Here is a 23,672-nt window from a genome sequence, read left to right as displayed (position 1 = left end):
CCTCATCCTTACCTACAAGCACTCAACCTTATCATCATTATCATTGAGCTCTAGACAATCGAAGCACTCTCTAACATACAGGGCTACTCCACCGCCTCTCCTTCCTCGCCTGTCCCTTCTGAAGACCTTATAGCCATCCATTGCAGCACTTCAATCGCGAGAGTCATTAATCTTCTCCCTTCTCCTGCTTTTCTGCATTCCCAGTTTTCTCTGTGTGCGTGTACATACGCATTACGTATGTGTCAGGAGGAGGTTGTTTTCTCCCCCCCCAATAGTTTCTTGAAAGATTTACATAGAAAATCTTGTCTAGATCAATTTAATAATTGATTGCAATAGAATTTCTTTAAAATGGTAACATTTTAAATAATAACAAATTTTAATAGAAAATTAAGTTTCATATTAATATCACTCTGTATTTTCTTTCAAGGCACTTACTGGAATAATATTGTGCCTCGTGGTACTGCTTCTGCGACAAAATGGATTTTTGTGTTGGCTTCCACAGCTTCATCTAAAGAAGGTTAGTGAATCAGCAGTGCAGGCATATAATAGCTGATTTTTAAATAGAGTGGAATTGATGGTGTAAGTAATTAAATATCCTGAATTACTTCAGATTTTGGATGCATTTTCTGTGTGCAGGGATCTAAAATATTTGAAGTAAGGTGGTAATACATCTGTAAAACTACTGGAGATAAAAAAAAAGCATACAGTTCCTCTGCCACCTTTGGTGTGGAGTGGCATCCAACAGAGAAATGGGTAGTCCTTTAGAAGCAGTAACTTCCTAAATTGCCGCAGCATGAATTGCCAGAATTTGTAATATGAAATCTTGGAGCATGCTTTGCTGGAATGCCTATACTAACCAAGTACTTCTCCTGTCAGTGCAGTTATTGCAGCAAAATTGCACATTTTATCAGTAAAAGTGTGACCACACTAAGGAATGCCACTGCTAGTTACAATAGTTAGCAATTGCGTTATCTAAGTACACTAGCTTTATTGGCAAAATGTGTGATTTAGAGCTGAAAAGGAATGCTGTTTATCAAAGGCAATTATCAAGGATAAATAAGAGCAAAAGAATAAAAGGAAGTGATAGTGCACTGCTATATATGTGTTCTCTCTATTAGTTTCTCTAAATGAGATGTTTCTTCAAATGAGATCACTTCCTACATACTTGATTTGAGAAAGGGAGTATTTAGATACCTAGATAAGGGCTTGGGATGTGTATTTGTACTTCAAAATCTTACCCTATGAACATAGCCAAGAAGCCTTAGTTTTGTCTTCAAATATACTGATCATTTTTTCAGAAGAAGCAGATGTGTAAGCTTTCTCAGAGTGGATTAGGAATGATTTTAATAACAGAAATGTCCTTTCCATAGGAAGCTTTCTGTGGTTGTGCCAAAGCAACAAGGATCTGTTTTGTGTCAGCGATCAGAATCCTCAGTTTCGTCCTTCTACGGTGCAGCTGCCACCGGGCGCTGAAATGGTGCACTACTCTGCCTGCCAGGATGCCATTTGGGGTTTGGATATTCTTGGGCAGATATTTATCAGAACACTTTCATCCAGCTGTCCAACAGGAATGCATTGGACAAAACTGGATCTCTCTCAACTAGGTATGACATTTTTATTGAATAGACTGTCTCTTAACTCTCTTAGCAGACAGTCGATATTTTCCTTCAGAAGTATCTTTTGGTTTACTGACATGGAATATTACATTTAGTGGTTTAAATAGTATCTTACACAATGGGCCTCGCAGCAGAGAACTGTAAAACATCAGGAACAACTATGGCTTTCAAAGTGTTTCATTTAGCCTTTTGCTGGAGACAGCATGTTTGCTGTTTGCAAGATACATGTGTATGTGCTTCTTACAGTTTGTCAGTCTGAGACAACTCAGCCTGACACAGTGCTGTGCAGGTGTACCAGTGGCTTTAACTAGTCTAGTTCTTGTACTACAGTGTAACCGTAATCGTGTGATACTGGGCAGTTCCATACACAAGGCCCTGAATTTTGAGGTTAAATGCTTTCTTAACAGAGTGGTCAAAGCTTCATTAGGATCCTGTCAAGGAAAAATTATGCTCCAAGAGTTGCATCATCCGTAAGTGATGCAGCTGATAACACTCTTATGTTCAGGTTTATACCGATCGTATGATTCAGCATAATGTTAAGAACGTGCTGCTGGTTAACTGCTCTTTTTATTTGGTTAGGCATAAGACCAAGGTTGTTGACCATGTTTTGATCGTTAAAATATCCTCCCAGTTTGGCTCTGGGGTAATCAGGCCACTTGTCAGCTTCATCAGTAGTATTCCAATTAGATTTATTTCTTTGATAGTCTAGCTGTTAGAACATCCTTCATGCTAACCTGCATTCCTGTTTCAAGAGAAGATAAAAGAAATGGAGACTATGCACTGTTCTCACACCATTTAAAAAATAACTCAACAGTTCTGCAGTGTTTCCATTTTTAATGGCAATGTTCATGACTGGTCTGAGAACAGACAAACAATTTTAACTTCAGGGTTAAAGAAAGGCAGACACAGCTGGCAGAGTTTAAGCCTCACGTACAATTTTAGTATACAATTTGTAATACTTCATGGAAAACTTTTTAAAATGTGTCCTTTAAAATTAATTTGTTTGCTAGTTATACCAGGTTTTCAAGACCTGATGAATTGGTTCCAAATCACTAATCATACCATAGCTTAAGCACTGCTTGATGCCTTTTACTTTCACTGACCTACAGAATAGGTTTGTCCACACTCTTCTTCTCATGTTGCTTAGTAGAGTTTGAAACTTTTCTCATGATACCGTTGCTCTCCAGCAGTTTAGATGATAACTGTTTAACTGAAATAATAAATAACTTCTTGCTATTGTCTGAAAATCTCAAAGCATTCATAAAGGAAGTCAGTGTAATTGGTGCTAGCTGACTGTAATATCTGGCTTGTGAACTTCTGCAGTTCACAAGTTCAACCTTTACATTTGTCTGTTCCTGTTAGCTTCGCGGCAGTCTGTGGTGGTATTGCAGAAATCTGGGGTCAGGAAATACTTCAAACACTCCACTTTACCTGTCACTGTGGGTTCACGCTTAAGGGTTTCACACTTAAGTGTGAAAATGAAAATGTTTTAGTCATTTTTCCTACAATTAAACGTGTATGGTAGATCACTGCTAAAAAGATAGTGCATATCCATGGTTACAATATAAGAGCCTTTATTTGCTCTAATGGAGCTGAAGAAGTTGGAAAACTATTCTTACTGTTCAAGTGTATGTTTAAGTTTACTCCTGAAACATTAGGACTGTAATTTGAGGTGGGGGGAAGCAAGTTGCTGTAAAATGCAATTCAGAATTCTGTATGGAAGTGATGGGGTTGCCAGCATTAATGTTGAAATATTTATATTATGTTGGTAGTATCTTCCTCTTGCCTTTACACTATGTACTAGGGGTAGTATCTAGTAAATTATTTTGATTATAGTTCCACTATCGGTATCAAGGTTTCTAAACACAGTAGAATGACCTTTAGGTTTCAACAATAAACAATGCCTCTGAATCATGCTACTTTCTCTAAACAGTAGATGAATGTGGTTAGCATGACCTTCTCCTAAGATAAAAACAGTAAGTGGGAGGAGGGAGAAACCCCAAAACATTTACATAAGGGCTGCATTTTTGAATATCAAATTGTACTGTAGACATAAATAATATCAGCTATGCTGAGTAGGTGATATGTGATTCCATGTTTGAGTGCTCTGATGCTTGTTTGGATGAGAACATTTCAACAGCTGAGACATCATGTGACAAAGCCAGTACTTCGAGTCATACTTTGTATCAGAAGGAAAAATGAGGTTTTAAGTAAGATTTTGACTTTGTAGCTGTATGTCAAGCAAAAGAAAGTTGTTCTAGATGTTCGTATCCCAAGCAGTAGAAGCTTTTGTGTATAGTTTTGTCATTTTTTTTTTTAATACGAAGCTGTATGATTAAAGGAAACTTTGGGGTGAGATGAATTAATTCAAGTTCCTATGATTCAGAAAGTTAAATAATTTTGTTTAGTGAGAAGATCTGTGTGCTATTACAGATAACTAAAAGATAAAGCTGTGTAGTCCTGTTGTTCTCTGTTCTTTCCCCCAGCAAGCCTTTACGACAGGGCGTATTGCCTTCTGCAGAAATAAATGCTTTAAACTTGCACTTTGTAGAATAAAATGCACCCCCTCTTTAAGGAATGCTGTATGTGATGCACTTTACAAGGATTTGTTGCCAGATTTCACATCACTGAGGAGAGAACTGTTACCAAGAATGGGATATCCCAAGCAGCACTTGCATGTTCAGTCAACCAGCGAGGCCTATTTTTAGAGTCTTTACTTTGGAGTCTGACCAGGGCATTCCTTCTGGAGTATATCGGTACTGATTGGGTCCCTCTTTCTGTAGAACATGTTTTCCATTACTTAGCATTGTGTTGTCCCAACACTGGGAGAAAAAAAAAATCAAATGTTACGTATGTTACATCACATGGCTATTTTAAAATGAACGTGAAAGAGTAAGAGTTCCAGTTGACAGTTAACTAGCAGTTCTTTTTAGTCTAAAATATCAGGTATGCTTCTCTACTGTCTTTGCAAACTTTTAATACCAAGATTGATGGGTGCGATTGGGTATGCAAAAAAAAAAAAACCACCCAACAAACCACGCCAAAATTCCAAAACATACTTATTTGGCAGCTTTGTTTTCATTGTGCTGACTTACGTAGGGTTAAAATACTGCTGTACTTTTGAGATAGGTGTAATAAATATGTACACTGTTGAATATAAATCCATTTGAAAATCAGCTCCAGATGTGACACTGGTATGTTAACACTGAAATGCATAATCCATATGTTCTTATATTTTTAAAGTGCTGGCAGCATTAGGAATGTTCTTTGCTGAATGTATTAGCAGATCAACACCTTTAAAAACCTACAAGCACGGGCAGCTACAGAGAAAAGTTCACAGCAGGTCATGTGGAAGTTTGTCTAGGCACTGATAACATTTGTCACAGAATGTTTCCCTGCTTGAATTTCGTTATTTTAATAGCGTATTTTTAGTGTGCTTTAGAAATTGCAGTATCCTATGACTAAAATATTTATTTTTAGATTTAAAAGAGACCTCACATACACTACCTGTTGGTTTTATTCATTGTATCCTGTGATTTTTTTCTCTCACAAGTTGTATTAACTTTTAATAATTTTTGTGTGACTGGGTTTAAAGCTAGTTTAATACAATCAAGTCTAAATAAAAGTTCTCGTTATTAGCTGAATTTGAAAGGAGAATGCCAGTTTGCTAATGGTCTCTTTGTTATTAGGTGCTGTAAAGCTGATCAGCTTGACCTGTGGAAATCAGCATGTTTGGGCCTGTGACACCAGTGGTGGCATTTATTTCCGTGTAGGAACTCAACCTCTTAACCCAAGTTTGATGCTTCCTGCATGGATAATGATTGAGCCACCTATGCAGGTAAAATGTTGACTACAATTCTTTGTAACCCAGTGGCTTAGCTCTATGCATTTGAAAAAAAAAGAAAAATTTTAATACTCATGGAAAACAGTAGGGCCAGATTTTAAATGTGTAGCTTAAAACTTTCTGCCACATGTTTGAATTCTACAGGATTTCTCTCAAAAACAAAAAACCCCAAAACAAAACAAAAAAACCCCCACACAAACCCAGGGTCTGTAAAATGTACTCTGAATATGCTGCTTTATTACCATAAGTCATCCCAAAATCATCTAATTGTTAAAAATAACTTTTTTTTTCCCCAAAAAAAGTGAAAGGTTTTGTTTTCCTTTCTATCCTTAATGAAAGTTTACTCTTCTCATAACACAGCAGCTTTATAGGCATGTAGTAGAATGCAGCCTTGAACCGTATACTGAATACCTGCTGTATGCTAGCCAAGAGGCTGAATTGGCAGACAGCACAAAGCCGAGGGTGTGAGGAGGCTCTGCTCAAGTGGCATGGTGCTGAAGTGCCTGCCTCCCTTTTCCTTTATCTTCACCCCTGTGAGTCTGGAATGATTGCCAGGGTGCTGTGCCTGGATTTAGGGACTTTCCTTATCATCCAGTGGTTAGTAAGTGTGCAGTACAATTGCAGCTCTTCTCCCTTGTTCCCAGAATGGGCAAACTTTTTATCCTTTCTACATGCCAGCTGGGAGGATCAGAGTGGAAAAAAGCCTCCTAAAGTACCTTGGGAGCATCTTTTCTGAATATAGAGAATGGACAAAATATGTTTCTCCAGCGTGTGGTTTATTTTTTAATCTCTTCTTAAACTTCAGTGCTCGCTTTCATTGCTGCTCTAATACTTTGCAAGTTAAACTATGAAGTGGGTGTAATTTCTGTGTTGTGGGTTGCGACTGCTGTACTGGAGCTGACCTCTGACTACTGATTTCATTCTTTGCTCCTTGGCACAAAATCACTTGAACTGTCTGCTGATCTAGCATAGTAGCATTGGATGTGTTTGCATACTTGATTTACATTTTATAATGTTACAGAATTTCTCTTGAAGATTTTGAAATGCGTGGTACTTTTGAAAGGACGTATTAAGAAATAAAAGTAAATCTCTGGCAGTGGAGTTGCAATAGCTTATTTGCTTTTTACATCATTTGCTTTTAGTTCTGCTTATCTCTCATCAGCCAATTATTAGCTGCTCCTGTGAATCTCAGTGTAACAGCAAAGAAGGGCAGGGAAACAGGGAAAGGAAACTGCAGATTTGCATCCCATGAGTTAGCACAGCACTGGTTAGGCTTGTTCTTTTGTGCTGGGAATGCGGTCAGTCAGACCTGGAGAAATGGCACTTTGTTTTGCAGAACAGCAGAACAGACTGATAAAGTACCAATATCATTTGCAACAAGGGCTAGATTACACTGCTCATTCTTTGTGTGCTGCAAGTGGGTCTTTCTGATGTAATCTGTAAGAGACAAATTTTTCCTGCTAACAGGGGGGTAGGGCAGCAGTAAGAGGAGACTGAGGATATCAGTGATGATGTCTTCCATAAGGGTAGTATTCTTAGGAAGGGGGGGAAAACACATTCCAGGATGTGTTCCACTTAAACTGAATTTGCCAAGAGACAGAGAATTAAACTCTGTAGTATCTTCTTACCAAAGATTTGTCTATCCAGGAAAATAGCCTGAAAAGCTGTTTCTCTACACTGATACTATTCTGTCTGTACTACGTGCATTCTCTACTCCTCCATTGAAGAAGATTAAACTACTCAATACAAAGGTATTTACAAAAAATCAGGATTTGCTGTGGCTCATTATTTAGCAGTGACTTCCTTGTGTAGAAAGTCTTTAATTGGACAAGGTTGAAAATCAAATTATTTCCTATTAGCTTATTGAGGAAGCTGGATGATGTTGCCTTACAAAATGATAACCTTCTGATACCCAGAGCAGTTTCATTCTCTTTCCTGTTATCTTGCCAACACCTGACATTGCAAATTTAATGAGTCAGTACGAAAGGGCAAAAATTCAAACTTTTTTTGCAGAGAACATGAAAACTTATGGGTTACATGCTCATTTGGAGACAATTCCAGCATGTTAAAACAAAACATTAAAGTACTGAAGGAGCAGCCATTCATGCTTTTACAAAGGCTTAATGCAAAATGAAATATGTGAACTTTAAAATGATTTTCAAATGCTAGCTTAGTGTTTGGATAACAAATATAACATGATGGCTGAAAAGTGGACTATTCCATGAACAATATTTCCTTATTAGCAGCACCTTACTGTTATTTGTCCCTTAATTGACTTTGACACAGTTCATGCTGCCTCACTTTATCTTCAGAACAACAGAAATACTGTAAGAAGTATTTGTGAATGATTCAGTCATTTTCTGTTTGAAGAAGGAAATAAAAATTGACTTTCCCTTCCTTTAAGTACAGGAGCATTCTCAAATAACGTAATTTAAAACCAACTATGGATATTACATTCCCTAGTAAATGTCAGAGCCAATATGACTTGCCATATCCCAGATCTCATGACTCATGAGCAGCTCGTGAGCAGCTACAGCCTCTGCTTTTATGGTGCCACTTCTCGTTAAAGGAGTGCTGCAATTGCACAGCATCCATCTTTGCAAAACTTCATGAAGGTATTCAGAGACAATAGTTTTGATGAGATTTTACTTATGCTAAAATCAGTGAATGTAATTTCAGTATTTGCTCTGTGATGCTGTATGGTTTTTTTAATCTTAGACTAAAACCATACTCATTTGTTACTCTCCCCTTTGTAACTCCCCACTGCAGTATCTCTTGAGATGAAAAATAAAATTTTATATTCTCTGCCCTCCCTCTTATTTTATCCAACTCTTCAGAAGTGGTTGATAACATCATTACAGTATCGTCAGCAGTAGTAGTTTATATGTAGGTGTTTTTGTGCTTCATCCATTCTGTTCTCCAGTCTTAGAAGTCAAAATAATTATGTAGTTAAGCAGCTTTTTGGAAGCTGCTTTAAGGACATTAACAAAGCTGATCAAAATTCTTTGATGAAATTATTTTAGTCCAGGAAATAGAAAGTAGTTTTCATTCTATTTATTAATATACAGGATAAAACTATTATCTGCTGTAGCATGCCTCAATATACATTAAATTTAATTTAAAAAAAAAAAAGGCAAGAAATATGAATATTATTTATGTAGGTACTATAGAGTATGTTTCTATATGTGTGTGCATGTATATTTATGAAGATTAAATGCTTTTCAGATTCCTGGCCTAAAGAAATAATAATTTAAAATGAAATATAAAATTAATATAGTCAATAAGACTAATTTGGGTGATTATGGAGTAGAAGTTGATCAAGAGTTAAAAATCGTCAAATTGCTTTAAAAGGTCCCCTTGAAGTTGAACGCTTGTTTGAAAAGAATTCTTTCAACATTTCAGCTTTGATTTTTGGCATCTTCTGAAAAAGATGCAGAGCCAAAGTCTGATCTTGAGAAATGCTCACTTCCTACAAGTACTACTTAACATAAAAACTGGCCTTAAGATCCACCTTCTCGGATTTACATTAAGGGATCTATCAGATAAGCAGAACTTTATTTAAGAGGATTAAAGGAAACAAAGATCAGGACAAGTATTTGTAATGAGTGACCGATCATCTATTGCTTATAAACAATCATTCTTACTCTAAAAATAGATTAAACATTTTATTAATTGCCATTTGCTTCGTTAGAATCATAGAATCATTTAGGTTGGAGAAGACCTTTAAGATCATCAAGTCCAACCTTTAACCTAGTACTGCCAAGTCCACCACTAAACCATGTCCCTAAGCACCACATCTACATGTCTTTTAAATACCTCCAGGGATTGTGCCTCAACCACTTCCCTGGGCAGCCCGTTCCAAATTGAAAAAGCAATTTTATTAAATTGAGAGGTTTATTTAAATACCTGCATAGCTTGTTCAAGCTGTGGAGTAAAGGGGGTTTATTTAAGGAGATGTTTGCTATTTGGCTACCGTGTAAAGCTTTCGTTGATCCTTTGTGGTTCCTAGGGTCTCAGCAGAAGACTACTGCTTAACTTTATTTGCCATAGAATGGTCTCTTGCAGTATGTGCATTTCAAGTTAGAAAAACATTTGCTTTACTACTCTTCCCATAAACAACCTAGTAATTGCCTCTTTATATTTTAAGCTTGATATCATAGGTAAGAGAAGATAGTCAAAATTCTTACTGATCCTAGGAGGAGCTTTTTTTTTCCCTCACACACACACACAAAAGTCAAGGCTGTTCACACTTTCACTGTCAGTCAAAAATTGTTAAAACTATGAAGCAAATAGTAGTTAAAAATATAATTTGAAATTTAGGAATTTTCTCTGTAATTCTGCAAAAACAATACATGCTAGATTTCATTTCTTTTCAATACCTTCCTTTCTCTTAATCTATGTACAGTGTAAGGAGGTTGATTGTGCCTTACGGATGAGTGGTGACTTGTTAGAAATGGTTGTAATGATCTTTGTTTCCTTTTCTCTCTTTATTTAAAGTTCTGCTTGCCTTAAAGAACACTTAATGCAGATCTGGAGACTTTCTTCCTCTCCCATCTGCTTTGCCTTTACATTTTTCAGTGAGGTTTCTATTATTATTAAGGCCAGTTTTGTGTTAAGTGGTACTTACAGGAGGAAGCGGTGAGCACTCCTCAAGATCAGGTTTTGCCATTACACCTTTCTTGGTAGGTGCCAAAATCAAAGCTGAAATGTAGGAAGGGCTTGTTTGAAATGATCTTCAACGATTGGATATTTGGAGGGGGAGGGATTTTTCTGTTGAAAACACTTCATAACTTCTACTTCAGAATCATCCATGCTACTTTTGAAAGTACTTGCCATGGAAAACTGTTCTTTCTAATGCATAAGCCACATGACTGTTCTTTTCAAGTCTGATTGTTTTTACTAGTACAGACTAGCTTGCATTACCTAGCTGTTGCACAGATATCTTTCTGAGTTGCTATGAGTTCTACTTTGGAGTACTAAGATGAGATGCAGAGGAAGTATCTTTTGTTAGACCAATTCTGCTTAGTTGGAGAGGTAATACACTCATTAAACCTTTTGGTTATCTGTAGATGAGACTAGCTAGTCTATTGTTCTGTATATCTTTACGCAAGTGAGGCCTCCTGAAGATGTTAATAGGGAGAGGATTTTCCTGGAGGACCGCACTTTTCAAGATGATGTAGAGAAAAACCATGATTGGCCGTAGTCAAAGTAGCTATATTGAGGTGGGTTCCAAATAAGTATAGGAGATTAAAGTTCCTGCTGCAGTGTATTTTGTTTAGCTGATTTAAAATACCATAATGTTTAAGTTCAAATGTGTACTACTTTTTACAGGCATGCCTTTCTTAAGAAATCGTAAGTTACATAAAAGGTGCTTTAGATACTGAAAAAATGCAATTCCAGCATTTTTACTAAAGTTGCCTTACGCTGATTTCATTGCTCAGTTCAGTGCTTATTATCTTCCTTTTTGTTGCTAGTTAAGAAAAATGCTGTCACTATATTTCACTGTATTTTTCTGCTTTGGAGTTTTAGCCTTCTGATACTTGTTTTAAGGCATTGCTATCGCCATGTTCAGAAAAGTGTGCATGTAGCCTGTCACATTAGATAGCAATTATTATCAGCACCAGAAGCTTCAGATCACAAAAAGTGCACAAAATGAGATACACCCAGAAAACTGAGTAGACGATCCTTCCGTATCCTTTTGAAATATGATCTCAAGGTGGTATATTTGCTTTTTGACAAGACTAGCTTACACTGAAAACAAAAATTGTTGGAAGGAGAACCTTCCGTTTTCATACTTTCATTTGTTCAGTACTAGAAACATCCTCACATCTGTGCTCTTCCAACGTGTCTATATTTTGGTTAGCTAACACAGAATTATATATTTAATTATTTTTCAGAGAGATTAAGAAATATATTTAACAGTTGGGTAAATAAAATAGCTACAATTATTGTAGAGTTTTGAGAGTTTTTCAGAATTATTCTACTTAAAAACGTAATAGTGTAAAAATTCATGGGTAAAGGATACATGTTGTGATTTAGCAAACACGCGCCTTGGTTTCAGTGGAATTGTTCATGTGCTTGGAGGTAGTGATAGCCTGAAGTATTCAATAAATAGAAGTCCTTGAAAAGTGGTTTTGAGAGACAGTCATAAAAAAATTACTTGTGCTAGTATAAACTAAGAGTTTGGGGGACGTTTTTGTTTTCTTTCACTTTCACTATAGCTACATCTGCATTTTCTGAATTCTGGTTAGAGCAGTTTTTATTGTTGTTTTTTGTGTTGACTGAACTTCAGTCAACTTGCTTGATTTTAAAAGCTGTGGGGTGCTGGATCTAGTTGACAGGTTTGTAATTGGGAGCTTAGCTTTTGTGAAGTAAATTGGGACAGCAAAGGTGGATGCTAAGCTCAGAGTGCATGGCCAATCAGTGAGCCAACAAGTCCACACAGCGTAAGGAGACACCCTGGGATAACTGGTGGGCACATCAGACCCTTTGATCTTGAATTAGGAGCTTGCAGGCCCCTCCTCATGGTGTATTACTGTCTCCCTATTTTATGACGATGATGTAAGCAGACGAGGTGCTGACGACCTCTCTTTGCAGACCAGCCTAGCGATCAGTTGCCTTCGCAGGCAGCTGGAGGGCTGGGTTGTGGTGTATCTCCTGCTCTGATGGCCCTTCCTACAGAACTGCCAAACAGTCTTGTCTAGACTGTAGTCTAGTAAATGGATCATCTATCTGGGAGGCAGTGACTTCATTTCTGATCCCTGATGCCTGGAGTACTATTGTTTTTATCCAGTAGTGTAACACTTTGCATAGCCTTGTATTTAGGACCACGCTTTACCTAGGACAGGTAAAGTCCAGAGCTTTAGCACTGGATAAGTACTACTAGATGTGTAGTAATTGTTGTATTCTGAGTGCATTTCCAGTGTTCCTGTGGCTTACAGGATGTATTTTGCATCCTGACAGATTGTAACTTTTCAGAATTGGTCAACATTTGTTGATTTTTTTTTTTTTTTTTTTTAATTTTTTTTTTACCCCCTCCCTGAGTTTGTAGGGTTTACTTTTATAGGTGCTTCCACCCCGGTTATGTAATTTAATTGTAACACATAAAGATTAGATGCATTTGCTCATAAAGCAGTGCAGTAATGAAATGGGAATTTCTGTTACTGTCAAAGGTGTGTGGCATTTTCATCACAAATGTGTTAAATGGACAAACATTAAAAAGTAAAATGGCAGAAAAAGCAACAGTTTAATAACTTTAAAATTGTCAGAGCAAAGCAGAGCTGAGGCTGAACTTAAAAATGCATGGGTGTTTTTACCTTACAAAAATGCTTTACTTTTTCCTTGGTAAGGTATTTAAGTTTCAAAAACTAGAGAGGTGCACTTTACCTGGCATAGCCTGCGTGAGAGGGTGTTTTACTGATGCTCGTTAAAGGTGTGTTTTTAAAAAACAAAACAAAAAAATGCCTTGGTTACTCAGAGCCTTGCTTATACAAGGTTTTTATTACCTCATACCAAATTATGTTCTGTCTCATGGGAAGTTGTTGCACGTAGTGTTTACTTAACATAAATTTCTGTAAAAACTTAGTCATTCTTGTCCTAATAGTTCATTTTTTCAGTATGTTATTAAAAATACCTCTAGTAGTAATTACAGACAGTTTATAATCTCCTACACTACAGTTTATAATCTTAGTTATAAGACAGTGTGACCAGAAGACAGTTGGGCAAACCTGAGTAGGCCTGTAGTTTGTATGGTCTTTAAAGGGATTGCATTAAATTTTTAGTTATTTTTTCTTAATTGCTTGTAAGGAACAGTTGTACTAAATATTTTGAAAGTATTTTATGGTTCTGTTGAGCTTTATCATGTTGAATAGTCGCATGGCTTTGGTATGACCTTTCTAGGATTTGAATGCCATATGTTGTAGTCTTTCCCATGTTTCTGCGAGAAAACCCCTTGGAATAAAAAAAATTGAGTTGACAAAAGAGAGGTCAAGGAATAGACTCCTTGGCTTTGCCTTTTCTTCCTGATTGTGCCAGCCATAGACTGGAGATATCCAACTAAAGCCTTCGTCTGTTTATTCACCAAAGGCGAAAAGTGGGGGAAAGGGTCATATTGTTGTTCTAAGGCTTCTGAGGAAAATAGTGCTCCAGTTTTTCAGTCAATAAATAAGAGTCTTTCTCTGACAATTCAGCAGCAGCATTACTGAAGAACATGTGGCTTCTAGGAAGACTAAACACAGATTCATCTTTCCTGCTCTTGTATATTGCCTTGAACTTCCCTGCAGAGGAAAAAGGGCACTTAATTTAGCAAGCTGTTCTCTTCAAAAGTCTGAATGCAAAACATTCTGGTCAATATTGCTCTTATGTTGCTCGTGCTTTCTTGAGAGTGCTTTACAACCTTCATTCAAATGGAGCACAGAAAATAATATGCAAATAGTTAGGCCTATATGAGGGGGAGGGTCTCTCTAAGTTGCATTCTTTGTTTGTTTTACTAGTTAATGGGGTCTGGATGTCTGTTAGCCATGAAAATAGTCAGATTAGTCTGATATACAGATAATGCTCAACAGTGTTGAGAAGTATCTCTGAGCTGACCTTCTTACAGCCTGGCCTGGACCAGCTGATGGTGCTTCTGATTTGTCTTTTGAAGGTGAGGACAGCTTTTGTGCTGCTTGTAGCCACCAACCTGTTATAAAAAGGATTGGGCTTGGACTGAGAATGTTATGTTTAGTCTTCCTCATCCTGGATATTTGCAGCAGAACACAGATGGTGGAGGTCTGCTGACACACGGACTCTGCTCCTGAAAAGTCACGTGGAAAATGTTCTGATGCCTTTTTTGTGTGCGCGTGTGTGTTTGTCCTTTCCTCCTTGACAAGGAAGTTGAACCATTGTGTTTTGGGTTCAGCCATGACTGAAGTAGTTACAATAAGACAAAACTTTTGAGTAGTAGGTCGGGGGTGGCAGGGGGAAATGGCATTAGTTTTTACTTTGGGTTTTGTTTGATACTATTGTTTAAATGAAGTTCTTGCACTGAAGCTTATTTCTCTGTGGTTTACAGAAAGAAAGGAAATTACTTGCACAGAATTATAAAGCGAATGGACAACTTAAATATGTTTAGCACAGGTAGAATTTCTTGATTTCGTTTAACAATTTGTTGGTTAAGTGCTTCCTTCAAGTTTACTTCATTTTATCAGCACTGTTTTCTCATCAGACACGTGGGTACTAGCAAACTATTTTTCATTGTTTTTATTTGTAGCAAACAATAAAAGTGTTCACAGCTCTTAGAATGTGGTTTTAAATGTTGAAAAGTATGTAGTTGGCATGTGTTGCAGCCCATTGTTGTAGAGGGAAATCCTCAAAAGACGAGAGAGCGACTGGGGTTTTTGTAGCTGAGGTACAAGACCAGAGGGCAGGAAGATCTGTGTTCTGTTCTTGGCTAAGACAGTCAGTGTCCTGAGCTTTTTGAATTTAGAAATTTTTGGCACCACAAGTAAAAGGAAAACAATGTTCCACCATTTTTTATCAGATAACACTGAATCCATTAATGCTCCATAACAAGTCTCACAGTGATGAGTATTGTGGATAAACCTGTATAAACACAGAGTTTGGTGAGTCAGCATCTGAGGAGGAAGGCTGAGAGACTGGTGAGAGACTCTTTAAAATTCCAAACTCTTCAGTAAATTACAAATATGACATATTTCATGGTCAAGGTATATAAATCTCATGAATGCTATTGGAAGTTAAACCAGCTGAGAAAAGGCTATGCTGAAATAATTTATTAATTTTCATGGTTATGAGTCTCTGAAATGTTATCAGCAGGTTTATAAATTTGCACAGATACCTCTCTTTACTGCTATGAGAGGACTCTATTTCATCTTTAACTGCAGCTGTAGAGATCTGTTTCTTGTTATATAGATTATAAAATACTTAAAGCATGCTTATGGTAATTAAAACTTAGTGAAAATGAGGGATATCTGAGATTATGTCAGTATGATTGTTCCAAAAAATGGTACATTATGTCAAGAATTTTTTATATGAATGTTATCCACCCTACTGTGGTAGCCATGAGAACTCCTTTTTGTTGTAGATGGCTGCTTTCTGGGTAAAAAAAAAAAAACCATGAACAAAACCAAAAAATACCAACACAAAACCCAGAGGCAAAACCAGAGGAAGAACCTCTGCAACAGGCTCTAAGAATTGCCTGTACTTGTTTTCCAATGTCTTGTCACTGTTTTGTGCCAAAAGCTGCTGTATAGAATCATATCGCTAGATGTCCTGTCAGTTGTGTCCTTTACTGTCTGTTTCATAGCAGAAAGCTTCAGTGGAGCAGGGGGAGGTTGCTGCCATCAGTGTATTGCCTGGATCCTTTGCACAAGAATGAGTAGGAGGATTGTTTAATTGATGCGAGTTTATCAGAAGGAGCTGAGTAGCCTGAAAAAGGAAGAGAAGCCAAAAGTTAAATACCCAGAGAGGTAGAGAAACTTGAGGTGGAAACAGGAGCTCACTTAGAAAAACAAAGAATGAGAACAATTTTTTGCCAAGCTTGTAGAGATGTTACTTTGAACTTGATAATTTCCACTTGTTTCTTAGATACATTGGTGCTGCAGAATAGGGTACACGTCATTGCTTTGATTATACTTGAACCTGCGGTGGTACCAGAAGCAATCTAGCTGAGCATCATGCAGCTCCTTTCATGCTACCCCTTTGGGGTGTTTTGTCTGCTTTTCTTAGCTTTCACTACCTGTAAATCTGTAGTGATGCACAGGCTTAGGTACTAGGTGCAAGTGCTCAGTAAGTCTTTCTAGATGAAAATATTCCTCCAGTTCTTTCTCAGGGAATTCTTTTCTAGACAAATGACAGAGGAAGAGAGGAATGGGATCCTGATGTGGAAGAGTGGAGAGCAAGGTGCACAAATCCCAACAGTTCAGTAACACGGGTCACACCAAGCTGTTTGGCACAGTTTGTGAAGGACTGCAGTTGGAACATGAAGTGTATTGCAGAGGTGGAGCATAGACAGACACACTGGCAATTCGTGGTATGAAGGAGATGGGGGAAGAGTGGCAGAAAGTCCTACATCTGAGGAAGAGGTTACTGTGGTAGAAGAATATTGCGAGGAGAAGGAGATAAGTTGATTTAAAAAAAAAGAAAGAAAGAAGGAAAAGATCTCCTGTTATGTGCAGTAATTCAGTCTGGACAAGCTATTAATTGCACAGCTGCCTTACTTGAAAACATGGGACTACAAGAGCAGAAATATGGAGAGGGATGTAATGAAGCTGGAAGCAGCACAGTAGTGAGGCACCATGACAGTGGTGTGGGGAGGTGAACAGGGTGAAGTAGGAAGGAATCAGAGCCAAAGTAGCCATAGAAAGAAGCAAATAAAAATCGAGGGGAGAAACAGGAACAGCGCCAGGAGTGAGGATAACTTCCAGTGAAGAGGCAGCAAGTTCAGAGGGGAGAGTTGTATGGGCTGTTTTGGTTTTGTTTTGGTTTAGGTTTTGGTTGGTTGGTTGGGTTTGGATTTGGTTTTGTTGGGGGGGGTTTGTTTTTGTGGTGGTTTTTTTTTTTTTGTGATACAGTAGTTTAGTTTATTTATAATATGGCAGAATACTAATTTGGAAGTAGCTAGGCAATTATATATTCTATGCAGTCAACACTCTTCAAGACAATTAGTGTCTTACTGTAAGTGTTCAAACTGCAGCCTGTGAATTGACTGTGAATTTACTGTGACCAGAGGTAAACATCAAGCCTCTACCAGCCTCAAGCTTCTAACGGAGGGCAAGTACCTAATGAGAGCACAAACATGAGAAGATAGTCTGTCAAAGGCCTTGCAACCTGAATAGACAGGATTGATTTGGTGATGCCAGTCGAACTTGGTTATAGCTGGGTCAGACACAAGTTAGCACCGGAATTTTAAAAGCAAAACGAAAGCAGGTAACTGTTATGTACACAGAAAGCCCATCTGGGACTGGGTTGTGTGCTTATATACACGTGCAGATTATGCTTCTGTATTCCTAGTCTTATACATGCAAAGAGCTGCTTGCTCTTGTATTTATCACACTGGAAATTCAGCTTATGCCTATGAGGCTAAAGAAAGAAATGCAGGGCTTTTTTGTGAGGTGATGATGTGTTTCAGGGCATCTTATTCAGTGCCTTTATTAGGATGATGTGGAGAAAAAAAATTTTTTCTTGTTCTTATCTGCGTTTTATTTAAAGTACATGTTTTGCAGGATATTTGCGTTCACTAAACCTGTTGGCTGTTATCTTTTGCTACAAAATCACCATCTTTGACGTCCGTAAAATGTTGGGGTCAGTAACACCAATTTTGAACAGTAGTTAAGGCAAATCTGCGTAGAAGCAGATAGAGTAAGGACTTGCCTGGGAGCAGAATGGAAAGTGTGTTTAACTTGCGTTTGCTAACAGATAGTGTTGTGGATACTCTCCTGCAGGTGTGGCTGCTGCAGAACTGCAGTGGTCTGCAATGAGTTCCGTGGTTGTATTGCCGTAGAATGGAGTACAGGGAAGAAGGCAGATCACCTTTTCATTGCAAAGAGGAGACATTCAGACTGTAAAAATGTACTGCTTGTATATGTTTAGAAATAAAGTGCAGATTTAGTTATATTAGGAAAACTTCCAGGAAGGCAAGAGGAAAACATTGCACTTTGTGCATTTCAGTGGAAGAGTTCCCTCTTCAACTTGCACCTGAAACTGTACCTGATTGGAATAATAGTGGTTAAGCAAATATTAATATTATTAGACTTGGATGCTGAACATTAAATATTAATATCTTTATCTGTAACTTTGGGTGACATTCATGCATGTTCCTTTTCTATTTAGGAAGGGATTGACTTTTTGGAAAATGGGTAATTTTGTACAATGACAAATAAAATGTCAGTTAAATTTCTTTCTGTCTTTGGTATCTGGTAAATATTTTACTTTTCTTGTGTACTTCTGTTAAGAACAAGTGATACAATAGTATAACGATACAGTAGTACAAAGTTTAAATACTGTGCTTAATTTTTATAGCCAGTAGGAATCAACTTGGTCAGCATTTATTCAAGTCCAAATGATCAGATGTTGTGGGCAATTGATAGCAAATGGAATGTCCACGTACGAGTTGGAATTACAGATGAAATGCCTGTAGGCACTGACTGGGAACATGTACCAGGTAAAAATTAATGCATCAGTTCCTCATTCTTTCTGCCATTTCCTTAATGGTGGTTTTTTGTTGGGGTTTTTTTGCTGGGTTTTTTGGGGGTTTGTGTTGGGTTTTTTTCCCCCCCCATTGCTTTTTAAATTGATAGCAATGCTTAAATAAAATATTTTTTTCAGCAATCAAGTGTACTTATTTATAGAAACATAGTAAAGTATTTGATAAGGGTAATCTTTTAAAGAAGACCATGGGTTTACTTAAAAACACTAAGTAGTTAACTGAAGAGAAATCTGATTTTTTTGATTAATTTCTGTTGTGTGTTATTTCAGGCTGCTATCACTGAATTAATAAATGGTACAGTTCCCTTTCAGTTAGAACTAAAGCAGTGTTCCTAAGCAATAGGAGACTACTGTGCTGTGGGAAGTTTTGTATTTAAACATGATACAATATGGGGTTCCTATCTAGATGTGGCTAACAAAAACCTAATGCTATTTTGCACATCTTTCTATTAATCCTGAGTGCTGGATGCATTCTAGATTAGGTAATTACATTTTTGCCTTGCCTGTAAATAAAACTAAATTTTAGTTGTGTCTTTCTAAATAACTGTGTATTGATGCTGTCTGGTTTTTCAAGATTTTTCACTGCATAAATACAAGGCACTTAGTTGTGGAGTACTTGCTTTCTTGTGAAGAGGGAAAAAAAAAGTCCACAATGTCTATAATGTTAAAACCATTTTTAGACAAGCCAAAGTTATAACTGCTGGATTATTCCCCATGTGGCAGTAAAATACAGCAGAGGCTCCAAAAGTATGTTTACGAAGATCTTCTAATTGGTTGTTGCTTGTGGCTGTGGCCACATAACAAAATGTACCCACAGTGTGATATCCTTATGGTCAATAGATGCAGTGAGTACAAAGTCTGCAATTAAAAAGCTTTTTTGTACACCGGTGCTTCATGTGCTGCAAGTGGCCTACTTTCTGATACTCTGCTTACACAGGGCCAGAAGCTCAAATTCGAATAGCAGCTACTCTGTTCAACTTCCCTAAATTCAATGTAAGGAAATAAGTAATCCTAAATTGTCTTCTTGCCAATCCTTTCTTAGAAAGCCTCCTGGAAAACTAGGTATTTCTTTGTGCCTTTTATAATGGAGAGTTCTTCTCTAGTATTAATATAAGAATGTATAAAACCCTAGTTTCTAGTCTTGCCATCTGCTCTTAATAAATGTTCCTGCAAGTGTATTTAGTATATACGAAAGCCTGTGGTTATTCCCTCTTCATGTTCAATTATCTTTAGGTTTGCAGGCTTGTCAGCTGGCTATAAGTACAAGGACCGTTTGGGCACGCTGTCCAAATGGAGATGTAGCTCGTCGATATGGCATTACTGACAAGAATCCAGCAGGAGACTACTGGAAGAAGATTCCTGGAAATGTCTCACGTTTAACAGGCAAGTTGGTTCTGCATGACAGTCCAAAACATTGTGATGCCTGCTTTGACTTCTGCCTGATGGTGCTCAAGCTGACCATATGCAGGGAGAGCTGCATACTCCGAATGCTTTGTTGACTGTGAGAGTTTCACCAAGGGTGCTTTTATCACATTAATAAAACACTTCTCTCGGTATAATTAGGAAAATAGATCCAAATATTATTTATTTAATATTTATAATTGGAACCTGCTACCTTAATTAAAAGATGGATAATTTATGCTTTGCAGTGACCCCTCTAGATGAACTGTGGGCGATCAGTACTTCAGGATCTCTTCTCCAGCGCCTCACTAAGACCTTTAGCCATTCCCATAGTTTGCCGAAAAATAATGACACTTCTGTTCTGCTTCACCCTGATGATTTTGAAGATGAATGGGAAGTGATATGAAGTCTCTCAAGCTTGTGAAGCAGAGAAAAAAAACCAGAAGGACAGAATTTTTGTAATGTATGTACAGAATGTTGGATCTAAAAGCCACTCATATGGGACCTGTGATATTAGCACTTTTGTATTGAAAAACTGACTTGTTAAATAGCCCCCAAGCTGTGAGTTCTGATGTTTGTTCCATTATCTCTTGGGAGACTCTTTAGGTGTGGCATACTGCAATTGTTATACCGTACTACTGTAGAAGCTCCTTTGGAAATATAACTCTTAAGTTAATCTTACTAGCAATGAAAGTGACTATTTCACAACAGCATGCAGACTAATACATGTGTACTTATTTTGAGAAGGAATTCTGTTGCATTAAATATTTCTCTACAGCAGAAACATTAAGCATTTCTCAATTTCTTCTTGTACTTGGAACTCCAAACTGATGGGAACGCTCTCTGACTATTTAGAATTATTTTCCCTTGCAGCATGGAAGAAAATATGGCAAAGTATTTCTTAGTAAGATCTCAGAACATCATGATTACACAGCATTGGTGTTGAAATGGACTTAGTTTGATCCATTTCCATATAAATATCTGCAAGGCTATACTAACCTTCCATTTCTAGAAATTTCGTTCATAATTTTGGGAGAAGTTTGGATTACACGTAATATCAGGGGGACTTTTGCCCATCTCATACAGCCATCAGGACGCTGACAGATTTTGGGGGGTAAGTCCCACTTTGGAATAGGAAGAAGTTGCATGTTGGGTTTGTACTACAACGCAGGAATTTACAAGGCAGCTTTCATAATTCCTGTTGTGCTGTATTTGTGCCTCCAGCCAGTGCTTTAACATTTGGACTCAAATTGTTTTGAGTACCAAACTTAGATGTATTAAAAGGAAAAATGGTAATTGATAGAATTACCTATATATCCCATTAAAAATTATGATATTGTGAGAAAATACTTAACAATATTCTGATTTTTAGCTATGTTAGCTAAATTTTGAAGTGTCTTATACGTAACAGATGTTGCAGCAGAGGTATGTGATGAACTGGGAAGTAACCTAAGTTAATCATGCAGTTTATTTTTCTTTAAACTCTAAATCTTCTTTGAAAGATACCTCATCTTTTTTAAGCAATAGAACTATAGGTGAGAGAACTTGAATTCAGTATGTAGGCGGAGGAGTAATTTTGTGTTTGTTCTGAGTTTATAAATCATCAGAATGTTTTAAGCAGCTGCTAACCAATACTGTAGAAGAGCCAGCTTCAGAAAAGGCCAGGAGTTGAAAAGTGGGGATGTTTCTGTTTTGAGAACTTAATACATATGGAAAAGGATGTGTTTTCTTTTTAACCTCTGTTCTCTTTCAGAGTAATTCATGTGTGTACTGCACTAAACTTGGAACAAACATGGTACAAGGTGAGAATGTGAATCGGTGGAGAGAGAACCAAGTTATGTCACTTTTTTTGTAGCACTAGTGATATTGGCTGTCAGTTCTCAGTCTGATCTTTCAGTCTTACAGGGAGGACAGATTTGTTTCCCTTTTACAGATGATACGTTTGCTTCATTGCTATCTCATCTGTATATGGAGATTACCCCAGAGGGTTTTTTTAGCCTGTCTGGCAGTGGGTTATAATGGAATCAGCTTGTGAAGTAACCCAGTCTGTTTTATGCAAGCATAGCTTGGTATCTTGAGGACCCCAAAGAAGCTGAAATTCAGCTTAAAAGTATCTTGTGGCAGCTCCTGAGTCAGTCACTTTGGAGAAGGGACATGAGTACTGCTCTGCACCCTGCCAAGCACCAGATGCTCAAGTACAATGGCATTATTTAGTAGTGACACTTTTGTATTACATTTTTCAAAGTCATCTTAGTAATGGCTTGAGCTTGCTAGTTGTTTGCTGTATAATACTGTACCTTGCTATGGTCGTTAATATTGGTGTCAAGAGCTCCTATCAGACTACTTTTTAGGGTAGTTTTAATGAAATTAGGATGGGTTTTTTACTTTTATTTCTGTATTTAGGTTTTTGGTTTTGTTTGTGCTTTGAGACAAGTGCAATAAACTAGATTTTTAAGAAATAAATTACTGTGGTAAGACTCATCTGTTGTATGATTCACAAGAGAGTTCTCTGTGTCTGGAAATTGTCTTGATGCAGAAGACAGACATGCTTATGAAACCCTCCCCTACTATTATCGCAGACAATATGGTAATGAGAATGTAAGGACCTGCATACCGTAAAGTTTATTTCATTTTTTTTTTTAATTCTGACAGGTGTGTCAAACCAGCAAAATGGTCATCTTCCAAGCAAAGACACTTAAACACTTCTCATATTTTAATATTAGGCTTATTGCCTCCATATTAAGATGGTCTTGCTGCAATAGAAGTAAACAAGTTTCTTTCCTTACATGCTAAACAAAAATTGCACTTGCCTGTTAAATATTTTAGCTTTCAGTGAAGAATATGCATGTGCGGTCACAGCTAGAAAATGTTCAAGCAAAAAATAGGTGATTGTACCATGTGCTGTAACTGCACCCTTCCTTGTATTCTAAAATATCTGAGCTCATCTGAAGACTTCCTGTGTTTCTGGCCTTTAACTGTAACTGCAGCTGAGGCTTACGGAGCACCTTGGCTTCACTTCTCAGAGGGGAGAACTGTTTCCTGACAGAGTTGTGACCTGGGTAACTTCACACAAGAAAGCATAGCAATGATTAATGACACTTCTGACACTTAAACCCACTTCCAGCTGCAGGAATCCTGTTCAGATTCAGATGACAATGTCCTTGCTAATTATCATACCTTTTACCTTCACAAACCGGTTCAGCTGCTTCTGCTGGCTTCTGCAGGGAAATGGTAGTCTCCTTACAGCACCAGCCCGCTGCTATTATGCAGGAGTAATCCTTATGTCACAGCTTAAGGAAGTTCAGGTGACTGTGATGAGTTGGTATGAAACAGCCATCTTAGATATATAAGTAACTCTTGTTTTTCTTTGTCTTGCAGCAATAAAAAGGAATAGGATCATGTTAAATGGTACAAAGAAAATCTTTAACTAACAAGTGTCAAAGAAAATACATTAATTGCTTAAGTAAGATAGTAGAACTGTTGTTGGGAAACACCGCTAAGAAAATGATAATGAGGAACACAATTATGGACTTGTGTCATTGTCTAAACATAGCTTTATTTATACAGGTACAGAGAGTCACATTTATTCCAAACTTTTCGTACCTGTA

At 37.4% G+C, this 23,672-nt stretch overlaps 1 protein-coding gene across 1 annotated transcript; it reads left to right on the top strand.

The window, feature by feature from the left end:
- The first annotated feature begins 507 nt into the window (after positions 1 to 507).
- On the top strand, positions 508 to 20,854 carry TECPR2 (tectonin beta-propeller repeat containing 2). The gene is made up of 6 exons (XM_009582039.1): positions 508 to 517; positions 1,371 to 1,604; positions 5,306 to 5,454; positions 18,478 to 18,619; positions 19,897 to 20,046; positions 20,313 to 20,854. Exons 2-6 carry the CDS (start codon positions 1,475 to 1,477, stop codon positions 20,468 to 20,470), a joined length of 729 nt encoding a protein of 242 aa, XP_009580334.1. The 5' UTR covers positions 508 to 517; positions 1,371 to 1,474; the 3' UTR covers positions 20,471 to 20,854.
- Positions 20,855 to 23,672: the final 2,818 nt, after the last annotated feature.

This window comes from Fulmarus glacialis, unplaced genomic scaffold (genome assembly GCF_000690835.1).
Source record: "Fulmarus glacialis isolate BGI_N327 unplaced genomic scaffold, ASM69083v1 scaffold20767, whole genome shotgun sequence".
Lineage (NCBI taxonomy): Eukaryota > Metazoa > Chordata > Aves > Procellariiformes > Procellariidae > Fulmarus > Fulmarus glacialis.
This window is presented reverse-complemented; position numbering and strand designations above follow the sequence as displayed.

Bases quoted from the DNA above. Each gene is read 5' to 3' on its own strand.
- TECPR2 (XM_009582039.1), top strand. From the start codon at position 1,475: ATGGTGCACTACTCTGCCTGCCAGGATGCCATTTGGGGTTTGGATATT. The intron at 5,455-18,477 runs GTAAAATGTTGA...TAATTTTTATAG, and splicing joins TGATTGAGCCACCTATGCAG to CCAGTAGGAATCAACTTGGT. The intron at 20,047-20,312 runs GCAAGTTGGTTC...TATGCTTTGCAG, and splicing joins AAATGTCTCACGTTTAACAG to TGACCCCTCTAGATGAACTG.